This window comes from Pelecanus crispus, chromosome 4 (assembly GCF_030463565.1).
Source record: "Pelecanus crispus isolate bPelCri1 chromosome 4, bPelCri1.pri, whole genome shotgun sequence".
In the NCBI taxonomy this organism is placed as follows: Eukaryota; Metazoa; Chordata; class Aves; order Pelecaniformes; family Pelecanidae; genus Pelecanus; species Pelecanus crispus.
Genome location: NC_134646.1, coordinates 54084891 through 54109005, shown reverse-complemented (window position 1 = coordinate 54109005; position 24115 = coordinate 54084891). Strand labels below are relative to the sequence as shown.

Below are 24115 nucleotides of genomic sequence, written 5' to 3'. Positions count from 1 at the left end.
CTGAAAAGATAATTTTGAAATATGCAGTAAAGAGGTGCATGACAGAAGCAAATCATGGCAGATCTAGGATGTGGTGTACTGAGTTAGTTTTCTTGGTCACTAACAGTCTGAACTGGAAGAATATGAAAGATGCCTTCAGGATAAGCAAACATATTGTTAACTCTTTCCTTTTCAATAATATTAATACTTGGAATTTGTTTCTCCCGCTATTGTGTCTCCTAGATATTTTTTGTTAGATGTTACCGAGTTGTGAGACTGTATTTGTATTGGCAAGCATTAAAGATCTTCAATAATTTATCTGTTGTAAAGTATATGACTGGGGTGGGTTTTTTCATCATTCCATATGGAAGCAGATTTGGTCCTAGAGAATGTAAATTAAATACAGTCATTTAAGAATGAATAAAATTACTTTTTATAGAAAACTCACTTTCAGAGAGTCACAGTTTGTGCACTCTATGCATCTGTTCTCTTTTGATATTTTACTTTTCAGCTAATTTTTGGCCTTTCAAAATATCTTTCACCTCACTTTTGTTACCCACATTTTCAATTGCTACACTTTTGTACTTTCACATAAGCTGTCTCCTGTGTGATTCATCACCAAAACTGCAGTATAAATTTCTCTGCTAAAACAATCTGCAAGGTATAGAAATAACTGTTACCCTTTTCCAGTAATGGAAGCATATACTCTCTTCATTTCTTTGCATATTATTAATTAAAACATAATCCATTTGCTAATAATCACTACCAGTATGCTTTCATCTGCCATATTAATTACTATACTGTTACATTCCAAATCCTGTTAAGGGCAAAGTGAAACACATATTTAAAGCCAAGAATCTGTTCTTAGTGTAATTGAAATCTTAACACTACAACAAAGAGTTATTATTAAACTGGACATGAAAATGTATTGTGTCATTATTTTCTTTTTCTTTCTGTTAAGGACAAAAAGTCTCAATAACAACACCACAATTTAAAAATTGTTGTGCACACACTTCCTAGTATCTTTCCCTTTCTCTGATGTCATGGTTACTCTTCCACTGTTTCTGGATCTTGAGATCATTCACTGGCTTCAGTTTGGGGGTGCTGTGGTGAGCTGTCAGCATTCCAGGTTCTTTGCTGAGAGGAGTATGATGCTGCTACTTTCTTCCTCCTTGTTCTAGGGTCCACTTGGGCTACTTTTACACTTTGTCCTTCCTTCACTGATCTGCAACTACATTTTATGTCAAAATTTACTGGGTGAACGGGGATTGCCTTACATACGTTGGATGCTTGTCCTTTGTTTTCTCTGTTACCCCTAAAACTGGTTTTGACCAGCTCCCATGTCTGTGTTTCTTCATTGGCGAAATTTTTACAGGCTTGGGTGTCCAGTGTAATCCTGTGCCCCCTTTCTTATCATTCCATACTGCTATACTGCATTCTGTGTTTCCACTTTTGTTGTCTTTGCTATCATGCCATGCCTACATGACATCATTATGGTAGTCATAATTACTTCATCCAAAACCGAATAGAAAAAAAAAAATACTTTGCCATACAAAGATAAGCAAAAGTAATGTAAACAAGGCATAGCCACCTGGTCTTTGGAAAAATTGCCGTTTCAGCTAAACAAGTTAAAAAAATCCAGGAAAGCCAAGACAGATTTGGATAAAGCCTGACAAGATTCAGTCCTAAAGCCTTCCAAAGTTTGTTCAAATCTTATTGCTAGAGGTACCAATGCTGCATTTGTGGGGATGCAGAGCTACACTAACTTACATTTATTTCACAAATGTGTTACTAAACATTCTTCAAAGAAAACCCTTTAAAGGGTTTTAGTAAACCCTGGTTTAGCTAACCATCATGGTATGAATTTTTACATTTGTGATCCATCTGCTTAAATCACTATGACTATACTGTGCTGGTGGGTATGTTGATGTACTGTAAAAATGAGCATATATGTAAAAATTGTACTTAAATTATCTTGGCGTTTTTGTAAGGATTATCTGTACTGGTAAGTCAAAGATGTATTTAGATGATCCCTTTTCTGTTTTTCTCATTTGGTAATCAAACGATACTATATTTTTGTATTTAAGATAGTCATAATGACTCTTGCTATGACTATGATGTCTGTTGTGTAGATTCTGTAATATGACCCTCTGCAAGAATTAATGTCCGTTTTTACAGTTTTCATACTTTCCTAACCTAAAGGCACACATCTTCCCATAGGGAATTCCACTTTTCTACCAACTCAACCATTGTTATTTGTCATACCTAAAATGAATCACAGTCATATAGGACACACAATGAGAATTTCATAAAATGGGACAGACATTTTTTTGATAATTGGATTTTTTTTTCCTTATGGTTTTATATATCATTTTGTACACCTGAAATCAAACAGTTAAGGTAAATATTTATATTGGATTAGAGGCAGAAATATCTTCATGAAAGGTTATATAAATCTTAAACACTAGTTTGCAGAATACTTGAAATGAGTACCTTCTACTGCTGTGAGTGCTTTTTGCCATATAGATGTGTAAATGTGGCAATTCCAAGTGCACATAAAGACAGGATTATTTCAAGTGAGATTCTCAAAATCTCTGTCTTGAGCTAACTCATTTTCTAACAGAAGTCGTTAAGAATTTTATGAGAGCAACGCATCTGAAAACCCTATTCTAAAAATCAAAGAGGTAGATACTGTATCTGGTTAGGTAAACAATTATGTATCTAAAACATCACCAGCAGAATGGATTTCTATTCAAGTCTTCTGGGTAAATAAATGAGTATATTGTTTTTCTATTTTTTCTAGTGTGTTGTATTTGCTATGACATCTGGTCAGATGTGGAATCACATCCGTGGACCCCCATATGCACATAAAAATCCTCAGAATGGACAAGTGGTGAGTTGATTCTTTTAATTTTACTTTGAGGGGAAATATTTATAGTCACTCCCTACAGTGAGTCTACAATAGCAAATAATTGCAGTTCCATAGCACTGTGTAACAGTGTGCCAGAGTCTTAAGTCTCCAGTGGCAAGCAGGGTCTGTTTTGGAATTGCAGATGTTTAGAAATTTTCACCATCTTTGATTTGAGCAATGAAACGAGTGGCCATGTTTTTCAAAATTCTCTCTATGAGGCTCCCAGCTGTAGTGAATGTGCTGTAAAATGTTCCATACCACACAATTTCTGCTGCCCAAAGATAAATGGATATTGTGTCTTTTTGTAGAAATGTGCTTCTTCACAAGGTGAAAAGCAAGTTTGTTGTTTCTCTTCTTTTCAGGCTCTACTTACACAAACCTTTGAGGTCTGTAACGTCTTCCTCTTTCTTGAGCATTTTAGTTAGAAAAGGAGATGGCAAATATTTTCATGTGCTTCATATTTTTCACGTGCTTTTTTCCATCATGCCTGTAACTATTCCACTCAACTGTACGGAATGCTTTTTCCTATATCTCTTTACTCCTTCAATTTAAATTCTTTATCAGCTTTACTAAGAAGTTACCACTAGCTGATTACTGCCAAAATTACTGTTATATCCTGCTACTGCTGTCTTTGAAGGAATTCTTTTACTTGCTCCTTCCTGTTCACAAATTAGCAAACGTTCATCAGAGTTCAGAAGGAGAAGTTCTCTTTGCCTACTGGGAAGGTAAAGAGGACCTTGGCCAGTTTCTACCACTCTTTGTTATTTACCACTTTTCAAGCAAGTTGTTGGGATGGATCTACAAAACTTGCTGTGAACTTAGTGGTCAGGAAGCTTTTTCATGACTAGTGGCCTGTGAAGCTATTTTCAGCTTTGACCATCACTGGTTAAAGGAGACTGGCTAATGTCCTAAAGAAAAAAAAAATTATTCAAAGCTCCCTTTGTGTCATATCTTAATTGCAGTAGCAAAAAAATGATGGTTTGAATTTGATTACCAATTTGCTTTGTATCAGGAATGTAGCAGTATATTAATGTCATAAAATGACATGATTCCATCTGTCAACTTTGTTATGCAGAACTGATAATGTAATAAATAATCTCTGTAAAACACTGTTTATAAAAAAATTAGAGTTTTTCATTACTGCCTTGCAGTGTTAAATTTATGTTGCTTTCCTACAGAGTGACAGAGAGGAGAAATACTGCATAGAAAAAGTACCGTTCATGACAAACTAGTTTTTACCATATGCAGTTTCAAACACATTGCCCTTCTTAAAGACCTGTTTCTGAAGTATTGACTACGTTAAATCATTTAAAAATATCCCCTTAATTGTTCCTGAATTTGAGCCACCTTGTCTCAGTTTTCAGAGTGTGAACTCCTCATATCCTATCTCAGTGTATGAAAAGCTACTAGTTTGGGAGTGTTAACATACACAGCTAAATAATGAAAGTAATGGTAGAGGTGGTTTTAAGTTCTAGTTACTAACCTACTGTATTAGTCAACACACATACCTTCCTTTCTGGTTTTGCTCCATTACATGACTTCAGGTAAGTTATTTTGTGCCTCTGATTCACCTGTCTCTCCTTCTTCATGTGTGTCACTACTTTCACCTCCTGGGAGTTATGTCTGTGTCAGTAAGTAAAACCAGTCAGATTCTAAGAATTAAAAAAAGCATAGATGCAGGATCACCAAGTGCCTGATTTATTTAAGGTATCACTGACCATGATAGTTGTAACTTAAAGCTCTGGTTTTTACCAGTGTTAGAAGCTTAATAAGTATTCTGTAAACCTTTACCTATTTTACATTGTATTTTTTTTTCAAATAGCATTATTGAACATTTTCCTGTTTCATTTTTCTAGCACTTATCTATGTTCCTGTGAATTTGAAGTCATAGAAGTTCTTATCTAACACTTCTGTGAGATTCATTCAACCATGATAATTCACTGTAACACTGTTCTGCATTAACAACTGCTCTCTTTACATCTGGATGAAATTTAACTCATTACTTTCTTTCAATGTCCAAATTTCCATGCTAATTTTGTGCAAGGATTACTTGCATGTTACACTCTGAAACATTGTTATTGGTCTTACCACGTAAAATTCTGGTTTTAAGAGGAGGCATAGAATAGCTCATTAAGCTTAATTGTTTTATTGTTAGGTTCAAATTTACTAATTCTTAACTTTTCTTATTTCATAGGAGTTAGTGGTTCAGTTCTGTATTAGCTGTAGAGCGTGATATGCCACCAGACTTTGAAAGTGATAATATTCTGTCTTCGTAAACTGTTCCTTGCCTCAGATATCTCCTATTATTTGCTTTGTTCATGTCATAATTTTAGATGACACTTCATTTTTCTTCCATAAATTCCTATTTTTCCAAAATATGAGAAGATACGTGTTTGCTTTGCTTAAACAACACTACTTTCTAGTGCCAATATCTTGTAAAAGTAATGTTAGCAGTTCTTAAAATTTTTGGGTTGTGCACTGCATTTATAATTCTTTGCTTGATTACCTAAATTACTTTAGTTCTATGATTGTATTCTTTGAATGAAGCTTTTAAACCCTATTTTTGTAATTCTGTGTGAGTCTATTCTGTGAAGTTTGTGTGCTCTCTTATTGAGGTTGTTGCAGTTACTTCCTTTATTCCCCATTGCCGTCAGCTAATTTCAGTGTTTGGGTCCACGTGAAAGCAGTATCAATTTTAATTTCGAAAGCTGAATCGCACAGTACTGCTGTTTGATATTTCAGTTCTGGTTTAGGTTGATGAAACTGGTGCTAGTCTTCTATCTTGACACGTTCTTTATCTCTGTTGTATTTTTTTGAGTTCTTCATCTTTTGCATAATAATTTTGTTAGAATTAGGCCCTTACTGACTGTGTGACACTAAAATCTGTACCTATTTTACCAGAGTTGAGAGTGAAAACTAAACATCCCATTGGTGTCTGTATATAAACACTCTTGGGAGAGTTCTGATTTTTATTCCGAGCTTGATCTGTATAGAGCTGGTGGTGAGACGAGTAGAGAGCTGGAGAAAGCAATTACATATTTTTGAGCCTTCTGCAGAGGTAGTTCTGTAGCTGTTTAATTGACCTAATAGCAAAGAATTCTCATTAGATTTTCATCAGCTTTTAATCAAATAGCAGCAATGGGTACAAAAGCATTTATGTATGTCTATCCAGAGATTAGCAGCCATTTTTTTTATTTGGATACAAATTCTACAATTTTTATTGTGCAGTATGCTCAAGACTGCATCTTTAAAATGGTTGAAAGTTTGCTATAAATGAGGACAGGGCAAAGGATAAGCTTGATCTAAAATACTGAATTAAGGTGATTTTCAAAGCTCATAATTTTCTTTCCTTCTCTGAGAAGAAATTATTAGAAGTTGGAAAAGTTTTTGTGTGAAGAGGGAAATATCATATTTTTATTGTCAGATATTAGGTGGTTTTCATACATAAGATGGTGCTTTGTGAAACGGGTAATGGTATTATTTGCCACTATATTAACTGGATTTTTTTTTTTACATGTCATATTTTAAAAGCTTGTTAAAATTGCTTAAGCATAACACAAATTATGTCCTTAGGAAGCAATTTATATCTGTTTAGCAGATCTTTGAGATAGAACACCTTGCAATATCAGATCACATATAAATATTTGTTGAACTGTGGAGTTTATTCAGCCTTTTTTTTCCCTACTTACCTTTCACAGTTTTATAACCACTCATCTTTATTCAGGAGCTGTCTCTAAAATACCACTTTTCAAATGGTCTAGCTGATATGGGTGTCTGGTAATCTGTATGTTTCTGAAGTTACATGAAATTTAACTGCATGAATTTGTCAATGCAAAATTAAGGTACTCTGTGTGAAAATTTTGTGCTTAGAATATCAAGATTCTTAATTCACAGTAGTCCTCTACTGACAAAATGTCATTTATTAAAGTATATTCTTCTGTGTTTTCTGACATGACTTTTTCATATCAGTCTAATTAAAATAAATGGAACTTTCTTGGAACAGTTTTAAAGAACAACTCTCCCTTTCAAGTTCAGTAAGTCACAGTAAATACATTGTCCTTTTGCCTTCTATCTGGAAGCATGTTTGAAGTACAGTTTGCCAAGACTGTATGTGTAATGCCCAACTTTTCTGAAAGTGGCCAGATTGCTTGGTAGCAGTTTTGATATATAAAGTAGTCACTTTTCTGTATGGTATATTATCATATATTTGTCTTGCTTTGGGATAAAAAAAAGTTCATACAGGTTATTATATCAGTGTCTAACATAAGGTATCCAGATTGGTGTCAGTAGTACCACAGCAATATTTTGGTGCATCTATCAACAATAATCACATCCATAGTGCTATTGAAAATACTTCTTAATATTTTATTGGAATAGCCAATAATTTATGTTAATATGTTTGATAGAATGAGAAGTAGGTTATTTATTTTATGAGTGTATTTAATGAAAAGGCTTTCCTGTGGTCATCAAAGCAGTAAGTCTACTCAGAAGCTGCAACAAGTAAAGGGTTTCTCAAGCCTTTAGTTTAAATTTCTGTCTTGATTTAGTTAAAAAACTTAACAATTGGCAGTGTAACATGTAGTAACATGTTACACTGCCAATTGTTAAGTCTTTTGACTAAAATTAAAATAATTAAAATAATCTTAATTCTGTTAACAGACCAGCACATTAACAAATGGGCAACATCATTTCTAAACTAGTGTTGTTTATTATCCTGTATAAGACATCTGTCCTAATTTTTGAGATTGCAAGGGTGATCGTAGCTGGCATTTCAATAACTTTCTGTATAACGTGTTTCTACCTTGATATTAGAAAAAAGAAACCTTACACGATAGTTTGTACCCTTTTTTATTGTGGGAAGAAAAGGAGGTAGGGAAATGGTCATGACAGAAGGGTTGCTCAGATGAGGTATTAGAACCTCCAAATTCTAAAAACGGTAAATTCTTGAAGCATACATGCTGTAAAAGTTCAGGTAGCGCCATTGTGTTGCAAGTACTGTAGTTTTGGCTGAGTAAAGATGGAACATGTTCCCATCAAGTAAAACTGGATTTTAAACAAGTAATCAGGCAGCAAGTAGTCTGTGATGATAAAATCCAATAAAATAAAAAAAGCATTAGATGTTCATTGCTGCTTCTAACAACAGAAATCCGATTGTAATTGACTGATACCACTTTCAAGTAACAAACACTCCTCCTCCCCCCACCCACCTTTTGCTAAGTGTAGATGGGCTCCTGGAAGCAATTTAGTTTCATTTGAAAGAACTGTTTTGTACAGAACAGTTCTTTTTATGTCAGAAGTCAGAGAGACCTCAAATATATGAAGTTATGAAGTATCTGAAGATAGAATGATAATGTAATACAGAAAAATATACTTTTTTAAGACAGAAAAATAGAATAACACAAGGGAAAACCTGTTCATGTTGTTCTGTTACTACTAGAACAAGAGCCATTTTCTTAAACCCAGCTTGAGTGCCAGGTAGGAATCTAGTTTTTCCTGTCTTCCTGGACTTTACTGGTTGTGTAGATGTTAAAAGGTAAGAGCTTTCTCTAATAAAATAGTTTTGATTGGAAGGTACCTCTGAAGATCATCTAGTCTAGCTGCTTGCTCAAAGCTGGTCAGGTTGCTCAGAACTTTGTCTAAGCAAATTCTGAATGTCTCCATGGCTAGAGATTCCCCAGCCTGTTCCAGTGTTTGACCATCCACATCATTCTTTTAATTTTACCTTTTAATTTATTTTTATCTTTATTTCCCTCAGCAACACTCAAGGTAAATTTTATCCTTCTCTTCAGTAAAAGCTGATTTAGCTGGGTTCTTAATTAGAATTTAGCACTGACTTTAATAAAATTAGACTTAGCTAGCAGTACACCCTTTTAGAGCTCCTGACAGCATACCTTTGTTTAAGTGGCACTAGGCCTATTACAATGCCAATAGAATATCCACACTGGAAACTAGAAAACATTAAGCCTGGAGTAGTCATAGAGATTTTTCTCTGTATAGATTCTGTTCTCTGGATAGAGCTGTGCAGACATTCTTCCTGTAGCTATTAAACTTAAGCATGTCTGTTTTCTTCTAAAATCTTACAAGTTTTCAACAATTTTGAGAAAGTGAGGAAGGGAGAAGAGAGGACGGAACTCTACTATATTTTCCCTGTTGCACAACACAGTCTTCCACTGCTTTAGATGGATTATTTTGTGAATCTTTCCTCTTCCCTGCAGGAAGATAATCTATAGTACAAGGGTGCAGATGTTCCTTCTGCTGAGGTAAAATTTCAGCAGTCGGGAATTGTCTTGTGAGTTACTAAGCAAGTATCAAAATATTTTCTGTCCTGCAGAGCCTTCTAGAGTTATAGACCTGGTGCATTTTTCCATTGGAGAGCTCTTGCCTCTCCATATAGCTCTGCTAGTAAGCTCTAATGCTGTCATTTCAGTGTAACAAATTAGCTTTCTCTTATGCCTGTGAACAATGTCAAGAGAAGGAACATGCATTTGAGTGTGTTAATGTAAATGAAGCAGCATACTTCAGACAGTCCTTCATGGACTAATTCACCCATAATCTCCGGTTCAGAGAGATTCCTTTTTATTGTGGTTGTTCTTTTTTATGGTTGTTATTTTTTTATTGAACATAAGGAACTTTTGATACCTTTTTTTTTTTTTTTTTTTTTTAATCTGCAAGGCAACAGTTATTTGCTACTTGGTATTTTGATGAATATAAAATGCTTTTTGTATGTTTTCATGGAAACAAAAATTAAATTATTCTGACCTTTTTTTTGTCTGGTGCCAACATTAATTTGTTTCTTTGGCTAACCTTTCATGTTTACTGTCTGTTCCTGAAGGAAGAAGACATAAAGACTAAATTAAAAGGTAAACTTAAAAGTTTTATTGTACATGCAGATTGTTCTTCTGAGCCTCTACAAAGCAGTAGGGTAGTACTATACATCACACCTTTCAGATATCAAGTATTTTTCAGAGTTCCTGGACATTAAATGGCAGGATATCTGTGGTTTTTGGTTTTCTGTTCTTTGAATAATTCATAATAATTCCTTTTTTTTAATATATATATGTTGACACCCAGATCTTGTAGATAATACAGTGAGGGACAGGCACACAGACGTGTTTTCATTATTTTCCTTACATATTCTTTTGAAGCATTATGAACATTCGCAAGGTTAATGATGCCACCACTACTGTTCTTTGTACCTTTCATTTTGAGACTTAAAGTATCCTATTTCCACACCCCACCCCCACCCCCCCCCAACTGCCTAGCAGCATACTTACATAGGAATTCAACAGAGCCTGAACCCAGGTTGCTGAGGAACCAGTTTTGGCTTCAGATAGAGTACTCAGATAGGCAAAACCTATTCCTCTACTAAAATCAAAATAGAATAAAGCGGTATTTGGGAAGGTTATACATATGATCAGAATGTGAGAGTAGGTGCTCTGGTAAAGGCAAGGGTTGACTACTGGGTTAAACAGGGTTTTTTGTTTGTTTGTTTGTTCCCCCATCCCCTCCCCACCCGTCAGTGGTAAAATTACCACTGAATTTTATAACAGTAGACCTATTCAAAGCACCATTGAAAATCATATCCAAGGAACATGTATGTATGCATTTTTCTTTCTGCACAGTAATGCTTCAATAGCAGAAATGAAATTTGGTCTAGCTTTAGAACAAACAATGAGAATCTCTAAATGAAGGTCCTTGTTTCCTGATTTTTTGCGTTTCTCATTAATTTATACAGTTTATTTATCTAATGTTCATTGGTTGGTATTGTACTTCTGTTTGTTACAATGGCTGTACTTATAAAAGAATTGTAATGTATGTATATACTTTCATCTTCTCAATACTCCTCATTGCGATATATTTTGAAAATACAAAAGCTATTTCAAAATTGTTAGAAGAATATACTCACTGAATCTATAATGCTTATGTTGTCAGAAATGCCATAGAACATGTGTTGTTAATATTAAAGCTTTCTGCTATTCTGTTATGTCCAAAGGACAAATTCAATCTAAACTGTTGGGATTCTCTAGAATATACTCTAATATGCTAACTGAAGTCTTATAATTTAGGCTCCTGGTAAAAAGTTTGATTTATTTAATTATTTTTATAGTAGTTTAATTAGATTTTGCTTACAAGGATAGCTTACGTGGCTGTTACATTACAAATGCTTATATGTAGAAGCGGACAGTGCTAAGTCAATTGTATTGCTGTGGCTATGTAAGGGTAAGCTATATTTATCAAAAAAGTCACCAAAACTGTTTGAAAGGGAATTACTATTTTCCAGCTTCTCCATCCATCTTCCTTGGAGGATGAGGAGGAGAGAATTTAATTTCTATCCTGATTGTTGGTCAGGATTCAAACTTTCTTTATGTCTACATTGTTGAGAAACAAGTTCACAAAAGGAGTGGGCTTTACACAAGCTCTAGAACAAGGAATTATTTTCATTTTGCACTGCCCTTAGACAAGTACACTCCTGTCTGCCACTTAAAAAGCCACTGTAGAACTGCCACAAGTATTGGTTAGAAAAGTTGGTCTAGAGCCCTTCTTAGGATAGTTTACTTCTGCATAACACAACTGAGATTGATCTGCTCTTTAAATGTTTTAAGGGCATCTTGCATCAAGCTAATATGATGCCCAGAAGTGAGTTGAGGAACAGATTTAATGTACATCACATTTTCTTAGTATTCAGTAGTTACAGAATTAAACTTTCATATTTATTAGAAATAGACTGTAGTTCTTCTGTACATGTTTGTATGGAAAAGAGGAGGCATTTTTCCCTGTTCTCCTTAAATGTCTATCATTAATATTTCTATGAAAGCTGTTAAAGGCTGGAGTGCTTTAACTTTAGGTGCAGTGCAAATTAAAAAGAGTTTTTTACTGAAGGTCTTGCAAATCTAGGTTTTGAGCAATAAACAAAAACATGAAACAACCCCCTTCATGTTCACAGGTCCTGAAGTCACTTAGCATAGTACAACGCTCTACATGAAGAGAAAATCATATTATCATTTAAAAGAGGGAATTTGCCTGCATTTACCAGCCCTTCGCACTTCTAATACGGGTCAGTGGAATGAAGAATTTGGTCTATGATTTTTTTTATAATCACTGTTCTAAAAACATTCCAAACAAAAAAATATTCATGTGCCTTTTGCACATCCATAATTCTGTAGTTCACATTAATCAGACCAAGTAATCCCTGTCAGATAAAAGAAGGAATTCTCCCATAGCCTTCTCTGTAGCTAAATACCAGAGCCATAAAGATAAACTGAAAAGTTTTTTTTTTTCCAATTATTGGTGTTTTATTTGCCTATAAACAGAGAACACTTCAATGGATGGTATAATGAATGAATAAACACCATCTAATCTTGTCCAGTGCTGTCATTTAAGTTATTATTAATGCTGGAAATGGGGGAAAAAAGACATAGATTGTCTTTAGAACACAAGTAGGTATACTGCTATTGAAATGCTTTGTGTGTAAAAACAAAACTTTAAAACTGAGCTCTGGAAATGTACGGAAATATTTGCATAGTAGTACTCACAGCCCTTTTGTGTGGCACTGTAAAGAATTGGAGAGAGCTTTGTCAATGTTAGCTACTTCACCTTCTGAATGTGCATTTAACTAGAAGTATGCTGCAGTAAGTGGAAATAATGCAAGCGTTGGATCAGCTACACAGTTTAAAAATGGATTTTAAGAATCGATTTAAGAACCAAATTGAAATAAATTCATGCTGTTCATCATTTAATATCCCAATAATTGATCACTTGCATTATTATTAATTATCTCTGGAAAATACAGAACCACAAGGACATGATGTGAATGTATATGCCACTTCAGGTAGTGCTTACAGAGGGACCATAGTGTGTTTCCTACTGTGGTCTTTCCACTATATCCCTCTCATCCCTTAAAAGCACTATATTAAATTCAGGCCTACAAATATTTTGCAAACCTTGAGTAACTGGAAAAGTAGAAACAGTGCACAGACTTTAATTTGTATTTCTTCTGGCTTTTTTCTCCTATTTGTTTAATTTTCTGTTTCCCTAACCCTACTAAAATATTGGAAAGCTTCATTTACCTAAGAATAAACAATTGAAACCCTCCAAACAAGCCTCTTTTAAAGCTGAGGAAAAAAATCTAGAAGAAACAGATTAGAGAGACATTTAAACCACTGTTACTCAGAGGATTATTTTCTGTATAAATTGAAGAACATACCTTCCAAAAAAGATAGCAGATATAGCATGGGGTAGAATGAATCCGGAAAATAGACAGCACAACTGAAATAGTAAACACACAACAGCAATTTGAAAAAGAAAAGGACAACTGGGGAAAAAAAAACCAAAACCAGAAACAAATTCCAGCAGAGTCCTGGATTTTACTGGTATAGGTGACCAGTACACGTTTGCTGCTGATATATTTGATGTCTTTAAAATGAGCCTCTTTTCTATGGAACTTAATCCCTTTGAGAGTTAAAGAATACTGTAAGGTTGGGTTATTAACATAAGTATACTACCGAGTTAAAAACTTCAGTCCAAATGCATAATACAGGCTTGAGGTTTTTTCCTTCTCCTTTGCCCCTTAATTTTTTTTTTTTCATTTGACCGTCTACACTGTTTCATATAGCTCTGATCCAGCAAATAACTTTAATGCTTAATTCATAGTGCGTGAGTACACAGTAGTGGGAGGGCCCTTGTACATTGTCCAGTCATGGGCAAGCGCATCTTACCAAAATCTTTGACTGTAATTAAAATTCTGCTACCAGACTTGTTTTACAGTGCTGTTGTACCACGTTTTGTATTCAAATGAAACTTCTGTTAATTGTTGGGTAGATTGCAGGTGCAATGCTTTGTACCTTGATTTTGACTTAATTTTTTAATAGGCAGATCACATTAGTGAATCATATTCAGCCTGTACTTATATAGTGGATACTTTTTTTCTAGCTTAGTTCTTTTCAGGTAATGAGAACATAGTTTGTGGGAATCTTTCTGACATTTGAAACATATAACCTTCATTTCTTCCCATGTAATGTAGTGGGTTTTCCTTGGTTCCTTTCTGTCATCAGCTGAATTCATTAGTACCTATTTTTGCACTCAAGTCATCTACTTGAAACTTAATAAATTATTCCCAACATCTAGAGTTCCTCTATGTGTTTTTAAACAGCCTATTCTGTCTCCCATTGAGCCAGTTATTCAACCTGCTTATAGTGTTTGTTCCTAACCCATTTTTTTCCAGCTTTACATGTAACAGAATGAATTGCCAAAGTCCAGATAAATAGTAGCACATTTTCTTTGTCAAGAGGATTAATTACCTTAAGAGATTGTGCCTGATGAATCTGGTGCCTATTTCTCTGGAATAAGTCTGCTGTATTTCATCTCATTTTTCATGTTCCTTCATATGTTTAATTGTTCTTTATTTAAAAAATTATTCAGAAGCTTTTCATGTTATTGAAATCTAACTTCCTTCCTTCCAGAATGTGTTTAGTTTCTATGTATGCTGTTCTATAGATTTACACTAACATGCTCAGATAGACTTGGCTAGAATACATACATAAAAAATAAAATTGCTACTAGGCTTTAAGATTTATGTACTAGTTTTGGAATTCTGCATTTTGAGTTTTTCTTCAACTTTTTATGTGGTATAGATGCATTGGACCCTTGTAACCCTTTTATGCATCATAAGCGTTGCTGAAAACAGAATTCAGAAATTGAGTCATTACCACCCTTTACTGCATATTCACTTTGCCTGTTCTGTTTTAATGGCTGAAATATGATCTGTTTTCATTTCATTTGCAGAGCCACCTCAGCTTACCTCCTGACAACATTCATTTTATTGCTAAGCTTCTTGACCTTTTAAGAGGGAAATGTGTTTGCTAGTCAGTCTCTTTCCATTCTTTCTAAGCTCTGGTTGTTCATTGTATTCCATTTGGGATTACTAACCAATTAGGTCTGGAATCCTTCCCTGAAAGGTCACTTATTTATTTATTTATTCATTTTTAAGATGTGTGGGATACACATTCAAGATAGCTTAAGAAACTTAAACTGTTAGTCTCTGAATCATACAAAAATCAATTTTTGTAGTGTAGCTTGCTTACCTCATTAATTTTTCATTTCAGTTGAACTCTTTTGAAATGTGAAAATCTTAAATTGAAAGTTTTAAATGTGTTACTATTAATATTTCAGTTTAATTTACTGAATCAACTCAGGTGATTTTGTCTGAAATTATTTTACACTTCCTGTGTCTTTATAGTGCCTTTTTTTCTGTGAAAAATGTGCTTAAAATATTATTGCTTCTTTTTGAACCAGTGGGTAACTGAGGATAGAATCTGCCAGGTGTCACATACTGATCATTGAGGTCTGCTGTTAGTAGTATCTGCTTCAATTCTATTTAGAAAATTAGTCTCCAGTCTACCATGAGGAGTTCTTTTTCTGAGTGCTTTTCAGTTCTTCAGCTTTGTAATATGCTTCTCTGTGAGTGGAGTCTGAATTATCTCTTGACCTTGTTGTCCTCCTCCAAAGCCTGAAATGTTCTGCTAAGGCTCAGCTTATCTTTTCATTTCCATTTTTCTGTGAGTTCACCTGCCCCACTGCTTAGGTTCAGATAAGGGGTACTCTTTTGAAGCCCATGCCACCTTCATTCCCACCTTCTATACTTTGGTTCACATTACACAGGGCACATCGACTATGGTCCTTTTGGATCAGGTGAAACCAGAAGGTGGACTCCAGGAGTTCAGCCAGTATACTCCAGCTGCTATTGGTTTGTTCAGTCCATTGAACCAAAGAGGAACTAGTGTGAAGTAGAACCACTTGAGATGTGTGTAGTGTGGGTATTGGGTTTGAAGAATTAATATGCACTACTTGCTAATACAAACATAGCCTTTGTGTCCTCAGCAGCTCAACATAAGCATCTTTACATCAGTAATGGTGGTATTTTTCCAGTCAAATTTTGAAATTTGTTCTTATATGAAGGGTGATGTTGAGCAGGAGGCTCTGCTTCCATGAAGACATTTCAATTGCAGATTTGTATCTGGTATCCCTGTTCCTAGGAGAAGCTGTGGCTTACGTTTTACCAGTTATATTCTGGTAATGGATCATCAAATGAATGTATATCTATTTCCTGCTAATATATGTATATATGAACAAAAGCTAGATAGAGCTTTGGGTCATGTCTGCTTTTATCTTAGCAGCTCTGTGCTGGTCTTTTCTTTATTGCTTGAAAAGACCAAACCTCAGTAGGCTCCTCAGAATCTTGACTTAAATGCTTTGCTACCTGCTTTGCTTTTTACTTTTAAGACTTTGCTAGACTGTATGTCAGATAAGAAAATATATTTTCTGAAGAGTCTACTTAAGTTAAAGTTCTTTCCTCTTCAGTCTTGTAATTTTCTATTGACAGTCAAAATGCCTCTTTGAATGAATGTTTTGAAAATATGACTACCAAAGGGTAAACTGTTTTTTTCATTCCAGAGTTGTAAAACAATTTTGGTGTTGAGAAGAGATCCTAAATAATGTGTTATTGGGGCGGTCTGTATGTAATTAATAGCTAACTCAAATTCACAAAAATTTTAATGAATTATTCAGTTTTACATCTTGATTTACTTTAGGTCTTGTAGAGATAAGGTTGATACAATTTTTGTTTAATTACCAAATCAAGATTTTCTCAACTGAGAAAAGTAACTTAATACCTATATGCTATTAACGTGTGATTATAAAAAATTTAAAATAGATTGTGTCCTTTGTACATAACAAACTTTTCAATTTGGATTTTCTATCATATTTTTAAGTATTACAGTGGGTGAATCCTGGCACCTTTTGTGATATCTTTATTTTTAATAAGCTATGAGGATAATTTTCTTTCTTAATACACTATGAATATAATTTTCCTGTATTTAACGGGTCATACTATAGAAATATTTTTATATCCTCTTATTTATGGCTTTCAAACACAACATTCAGTCCTTTAACATATTTACAATTCTCTACAACTCTTTTGAAATTTTAGTAAAAATACATATTCAGGTTGATATTTAGATCCTAGACATAAACAATTAAAAAAGCTCAATCTTTTAACAGAACTAACAATTACCTTGGTGTGTATAGATATATTTCCTAATTGCAATGCTTCCTCTTTTTATTTTTAATGTCAGTTCTATTATTCCTGATGATTTTATTTTAATTTGGCAAGCTAAAAAAAAAAGGAAGTAGAACACTTTCAAACATACAGAAGTTGCATTTTAATATCTACCCAAAAATAGTGCATTTCTCAACAGAGAGTTAGCCAGAAAAGGGTTGCTAGATGGTATTAAAAATACCAGTTTCAAGGGAGACAAAAGAGTAACCTTCAAACTTTTTCTGACTTTGTCTCTTATCAGTCATGCAAGTGTCAGAGTCATAATGTGAATACTCAAGAAGTCTTTGAATTGTCAATAGAGGAAGCTTCCTCTTTGAGGTTGTATTCACTGGAACAGAAGAGATAACACTATTATCAGTGTTTTTATAGTGTAGCCAATTTCTCATTGCATGTACTGAAATGCAGTTTTTAATACAGTTTAGATATTAGTATAATGGTAAATATGTCAGACTTTTAAACTAAATTCTGAATGTTTCTGTCAGTCCTGATATAGTATGAAATTCCACTCTGGTCTCTTCAGAGATTTTTATGAGCTTTTTTCTGGAAAAAAAGTAATTTTCAAACACATTTCTAACCTCCTGTTTAGGAAATTGACATTAAATATGCATTTATTTCTGGGATGTGTGTTGGATTGTCAGCCAGTTGGAACTCCAAAGTTTAGCACTGGACTGTAAACATGCAGAATAAAAGCTAGCTTGTTGCAAGAGTTTAAGTACCGCATTATACTAAAGTTCCATTGTATGGAATGGACAAGGCACACATTTAATGGATTAAAAACTTGCTCACTACTTAAAAGGTGAAAAAAACAGGGAGAGATCAATAAGGAAGACTTTTGGGACACCAGTAATCTAGACACTAGTGTTCTATGTCATTAAAAGAGTTTCAAATAGAATAAGAGAGGTAGTGTTGGCACTGGAGGACTGTGAATGTAGTTAATGTGATGTCAGTTTTTAAAGAAGGTGTGGGGGTGCTTCCAAGGCCCACACTGAACAAAATGCTCTAGATAACAGCTGTTAAGATAGGAATATGTGTGTGAATAATGTGTGTGAATGGAGTACCAAAACTAAGTGGGAAGGTATTTGCCCTAATGCTTTGTTAAAGAGGGTAGCAACCGTCAGATGGAGTAAACAGTAACCAGGGAATTACGACGAGACTTTTGAAATAAAAGAAAGAATCAGTTTGAAAATAAGTGTAAAGGAAGAATGAGAATTTGTACCAATGGGGAAGTACCTTGGAGGGAGAACAGAGCAGCAGTAGCAACTAGCTTTCTCACTGCTGGAAGTGACCCCACTGGCAGTGTGGCACTGCCTGGGCCTGACAGAGCAGAATCCCCCTCAGATGCTGGGCGTAGTCTGTGTCTAGCTAGTAGGCTGATAGTATAGGATGCAGTAAGGAGGGACTCGCACATCGGGCGTGTGGGATGCTTTTACTGATGTATGCATTAGTGGATTGTGGGGAGCTTCATTGATACACATAAAGTGAGAGCACAGTGGAGGAGATATGTATGAGCAGGGGAAACTGTGCTTCTGGAATCCCTGATTTGGATAAAATTGTGTGAACTGAGCAGTTTTTTTCATCAAGGTTCTTGAGAACTAAAAACTAGTAAGCATATTTCTGTATTGGGCAAACTAATAGATACAGGATTAAATATGACACATTGGGGAGAGCAGCATGGCAATAGAAGGAAGCCTTGCCTCATGTATCTACTCAAGTTCCTTGAAAGCATCAAGAGGAATGAGAGAGCTACTGCTGACAGTCCACTTGAACTGACGGAAGTTTTGTCATCAAATAGATTTGAAGAAGATACAGAATGAGGTTTAATAAGTTGTTCTCATGAATGAATAAGGAACTGATAGGTGTAAATTATCACTTTTCAAGGTGAAAGGAATGGTAACAAGCTGATTTGAGTGAGGCACATTGAATAATGACTGACATGGAGAGAAGCGTGAAGGGAATAATTTTCAATTCTAATTAAATTTGAAGGTGACATTTTCAAATAAAATGTTTCTACATGTTACACAGCTGTGGAAGTCTGTGCTGCAGGTTATTGCACATATTAAAAGTTTACAGCTTTCAAAAAGCTACTGTACAAACTTATAGCTATAAAAACGCCTTTAAAATGGTAGTTTCGATGTAGTCTGCCTAAAAATCAGGAGTATGTCTTGGGAGGCAGTGTCTCAGGGAGAGACTTAAATGGACCATTCTAGATCATAATCTCAACATAAACATTACACTGTAGTGTCATTAATAGTGTCTATCTTTGAGTATGTGAAAAGACGACTATCAAGTGCAAAGTTATTCTTTCTTTGTCCACAGCATTTAATAAAATAATAGAATAAAATTTGACTGCCAGTGATTCAAGTGTGTGTACTTCAAGAGATGTGAAAATACTGGAAGTATTGTCACAAGAATAAAGATTTTTCAGTAGTTGGTCATTAAAAAGAAACTAGTGGATTTTTAGTGTTACACTGCAAGATTGAAGAGTCTTCTGTGCAGTCGTGCTAGAGCTGTCTTTGTGTCACACCAGAATACCCTCATCATTCACGTGGTGTATATACTAATTCACATCCTTTGAAGTTAGCCAGATTTAAAGAGGAAGGGAAAATGAGATGTGGACTGGTAGGGAGCAATACATAGTTCTGCTAATATATGCAGTCACAATGCATGCCAGCTGTTCAGATTAGCTTTTGAGAGAATATGGATCACTGGAGACAGATACTTAAAAACAGAAAAGATGTTCACTAGTAGGGGGCTTTTATACTGCTTAGGCAAAGAGATAAAAATGTACTTCCTAGTTTTGAAAATAACTTACATTTTGGAGTACTTTATCAAGGCAGATGCTGCATTCCCTATTACTTGAAGGAGTTTTAGGAAATGTAAAAATGCTTACATTGAACTGGGGGAAACTTACCTGCTTGTAAGAGAAGTTGAGAGGTAGTAGAGGTAGTCCTTAGAAGACTGTGACTGTCTGTTCTCATCTTGATGTGTGATCAAATCCTCTTCCCTTCATAATTTTGCAGAGTGAGCACATACGTACATTACATACAGTAGCTTCTAGCCATCACAGTTCCTTCTTGAGATAGATGTTGCAGTAGAAATCAGTGCTTCATCTGTTGCCTTTTGGAGTAAGCAAGGAGTAGTTGCTTCATGGTGAAAAAAATACAAAAATGTATTCTGGTAAGGGGCAGAGAAAAGAGCTCACCCCAGAGAAACTTCAAATGCTAAATAGGGGATACGAGGCTGGATGTAGAGCACTACTGTGAGGATGTCATAGAATCATAGAATCATAGAATCATTTAGGTTGGAAAAGACCTTTAAGATCATCCAGTCCAACCATTAACCTACACTACCAAGTCCACTCTAAACCAATCAAGGGTAGACTAGACTAAACCATGTCCCGAAGTGCCACATCTACCCATTTTTTGAACGTAGTGAAGTGTCCCCTAGATGTTTTTTCTTGTTCAAGCGCTTAGTGTTAGCCATATTTTTGTTCCCTAAATAATTCACTACCCATGTCAGTTTAGAAGGAACTCGGGAGAGAAGCGTTTCTAACCTCCAAAAACACGTGGGTGACAGTTTACCTGCTGAATCTCTTGCCTGAGGTTATTTGCAGGACCTTTTCTTTTATATTGGAAGCTTGCTTTTTTTTCTTGTGGCAGCCAGTGTAGTCTTCTGCAGCTAAACGTTACGTAGAAATAAATACATTAGATTGAAATTCTTCAATATATAGAGTAAATGGGTTTACTTTATAGTTTGTTCTATGCAATTATGTGGCTTATTGTATACTATATATCTTTCTAAATATTGACGTTCTGAAATTCTATCACCAATAAGCCATCAGAATGAAATATTGGCTCTGTTGAAATCAATAGCAAAATACTTATTGACTTCCTTTGAATCAGCATTTCACTCAAATTATTTTAGGTACAGAGAAGAAACTTCTGTGCTCTTCCACAAATATCATGGGACTGGAAATCTGCTTAGGTCAAAGTCACTGTGAGGTTTTGTAACTAGAGCTTCATACCATGTATAAACTAAAGAGGTAGGTGTGTGGAGAAAACTTTTTTCTTTTTTTTTTTTTTTTTTCCAATAAAAGATACCTTGAGAAATCACCTGTTGTGTTAAAATAGTTGCCTAATTAGTCTATAAGAACTGAAAGGAATCTTGAAATTCCAGAGAGGTGAAAGGGGGCAAAATTCGTTACAAAGCCTACAACTGCTCCTCCAACACTGGGAACAACACTTCGTACTAAAGTGGGGGGATGTGTGGAGAAACAGTCTTCAGATTACATGTTCATGTTGTTAAAGACAAACCTGCCTGTATAGATGAGTTTTGAAAACTGACAAAACCACTGAGGTTTCTTGGAATTGTTGACTGGAGTTTTGTTGTAATTCATTTAGAGAAAACACGAAAGACCACACTAGAACTTGCCTGTCTCAGTCAGCAGTAAATTAGTGAATTAATTAAATTTGGAGAAATACAGGAGGTTGAAGCAGTGTTCTGCCTGTCAGACCCTGATTCAGGCTCAGCTAGCGAACAAGCTTCACTCCAGCACACATCTAAAATGCAAACTTGGAGTTTTTGCTTAGTTTCAGTGGGATGCAAGTACTCTGAAAGTATTAAGAAAATACTATTATATTGTAAAAGCCTTAAATTTTAATCGGATTTGACATGCTGTCTTGAAATTCTGTTGTGACAAAAGTATCAATGACAGATATTTTTAAAATGCTATGTATTTATGTACAATGTCCAAGTTGATGTACAGTGGGACTAAATTTAAGGAACACAATGAGTAAGCAAACAGTTCTTTGCCATCACATATGTGAAGGCTGTGTTTTTCATCTGTACTTTATGCTAACTTTGTAAGCCCAGAAGTCCATGCTCTTTTCTGCCACTTTGCTAGAGAACCATATCTTAGGTTCAGCAGTGTGCCCAGGTGGCCAAGAAGGCCAACAGCATCCTGGCTTGTATCAGGAATGCTGTGGCCAGCAGGAGCAGGGAGGTGATTGTCCCCCTGTACTCGGCGCTGGTGAGGCCGCACCTGGAATACTGTGTCCAGTTTTGGGCCCCTCACTACAAGAAAGACATTGAGGTGCTGGAGCGTGTTCAGAGGCGGGCAACGAAGCTGGTGAAGGGTCTGGAGAACAAGTCTTATGAGGAGCGGCTGAGGGAACTGGGGTTGTTTAGCCTGGAAAAGAGGAGGCTGAGGGGAGACCTTATCGCTCTCTACAACTACCTGAAAGGAGGTTGTAGTGAGGTGGGTGTTGGTCTCTTCTCCCAAGTAGCTAGCGATAGGACAAGAGGAAATGGGCTTAAGCTGCGCCAGGGGAGGTTTAGACTGGAAATTAGGAAAAATTTCTTTACGGAAAGGGTGGTCAGGCATTGGAACAGGCTGCCCAGAGAGGTGGTGGAGTCACCATCCCTGGAGGCGTTTAAAAAACGGGTAGATGTGGCACTTCGGGACATGGTTTAGTCTGGTCTACCCTTGATTAGTCTAGAGTGGGCTTGGTAGTGTAGGTTAATGGTTGGACTGGATGATCTTAAAGGTCTTTTCCAACCTAGATGATTCTATGATTCTATGATTCTATATATGCAATAGGTGTTCCTATACTAGATGTTTCTGTTTGTTATTAATTTTCAGTTAGCTGCTATGGGTACCACAATAGAGTACAAAAGTTTTTGGCTTGGAACAAACACTTGGGGAAAAAATCTGCTTTTAACAGAAAAATTAAACTATAGTAGTTCAGCTGTAATGTAGATATTTTAAAAGCCTAGAAGTTTGGATCCTTCTGGATGCCAAGAAAGGAGGAAAATAATATTTAATGACCTCAAATTGTGTGGTTTCTGAATGTTCTCAAAGCATTCAGTCATCTGGTACTGCAATGCATTTACGTATCTGAATGTGAAATTTGTATCTACTTAAGCCACCTGAAAAATGACACAATGGTTCATAACTAGAACATTTTTAAAAATCTACTTGAACGCAGATCTGTCTGACAGTGCATCCAGATCTTTGATCAGTTTGTCAGGCTGTTTTCTTGTGTGTTAACTTTAATTTGAACAATTATTTTATGTTAATTTACTAGACAACATACAGCCCTTAACTTGTTCAGTTTTTCCCCTTCACCTAGAATCTTCATCTCTTACTCTTTTTTTGCCTTCGTGGTTATTTTTGTCTTAAGAATGAAAACTATTGACTTATCCTTGCAGTTCCTCACATGATGAAGTAACCCACACACTATATGCATACTTAAAATTGCTGAGAAAATTGTTGTCTCTTAAAGCCTCCCAGGCTTTCCTTTTCTACCCTATGTTATAGCATTTCACAGGTAAGATACTAGTACTAACTTTGTTTGCCCCTTTCTAGACAGCAGATCACTCTGATGTTTTTATACCTGCAACTTTGCAGCAGACTATTCAATGTAATGCCAGGGTTCAATATAGTATATAGAAATCCCATGTTGACCATTGCTAAGTGTCACCAAATGAAATGCCCCTAGTGAGGTACAAAGAATGTTTTAATTCTTGTATAATGTTTTTTGGGTGTTTTTGTTATGGTCCTGAGGCTTGCTACATCTTTGGCCGCCTCAGTTTTTTTCATTCTCACTGTTCAATTAATATTTCTGGTTTTATTGTTTCATAAATTCTTTTCACCACCTTCAACATAAAACACTAAATACAAGACACTAAAAGAACATTCTGTAATTTGTAAATTCTCTTCACCTACTGCTGTTCTTGGGAGGCATATCAGTTTTCTCCAGATATCTAGGCTGCACGGACTGAAAGCATGCTTTCACTGCCATTCAGGCTGAGGAGACTCAGAAACATTTTTCAGACCTGGAGCTTTTCTGTTCTTGATTTAATTTGGAGAACAGTATTATATGTGCTTTGTTTTCTGTATTATTTCTGTTTATATTTCACTGTGATATTCTTTAACCTGCTTCATCGGTATCATGTAGTGCGATTCTTCTTTGTATGGTTTCTTATGGAGTTATTTCCATTCTAATCCATGTCTGTCTCTCTCTCTCTCTCTCTCCCCCCCCCCCCCCCCCCCCCCCCCAAGTAGTAATTTGCAGTTTAACCCATAAAAGCCCTCGAAATCTTAAACGTCT

At 35.4% G+C, this 24115-nt stretch overlaps 1 protein-coding gene across 1 annotated transcript in view; it reads left to right on the top strand.

The window, feature by feature from the left end:
* The window catches only part of TUSC3 (tumor suppressor candidate 3), an 80230-nt gene that overhangs the window by 21912 nt on the left and 34203 nt on the right, over positions 1-24115 (top strand). The window contains exon 5 of the mRNA XM_075709103.1: positions 2783-2872. Within this exon, the coding sequence (XP_075565218.1) occupies positions 2783-2872 (90 nt within the window). The remainder of the gene's footprint in view (positions 1-2782; positions 2873-24115) is intronic.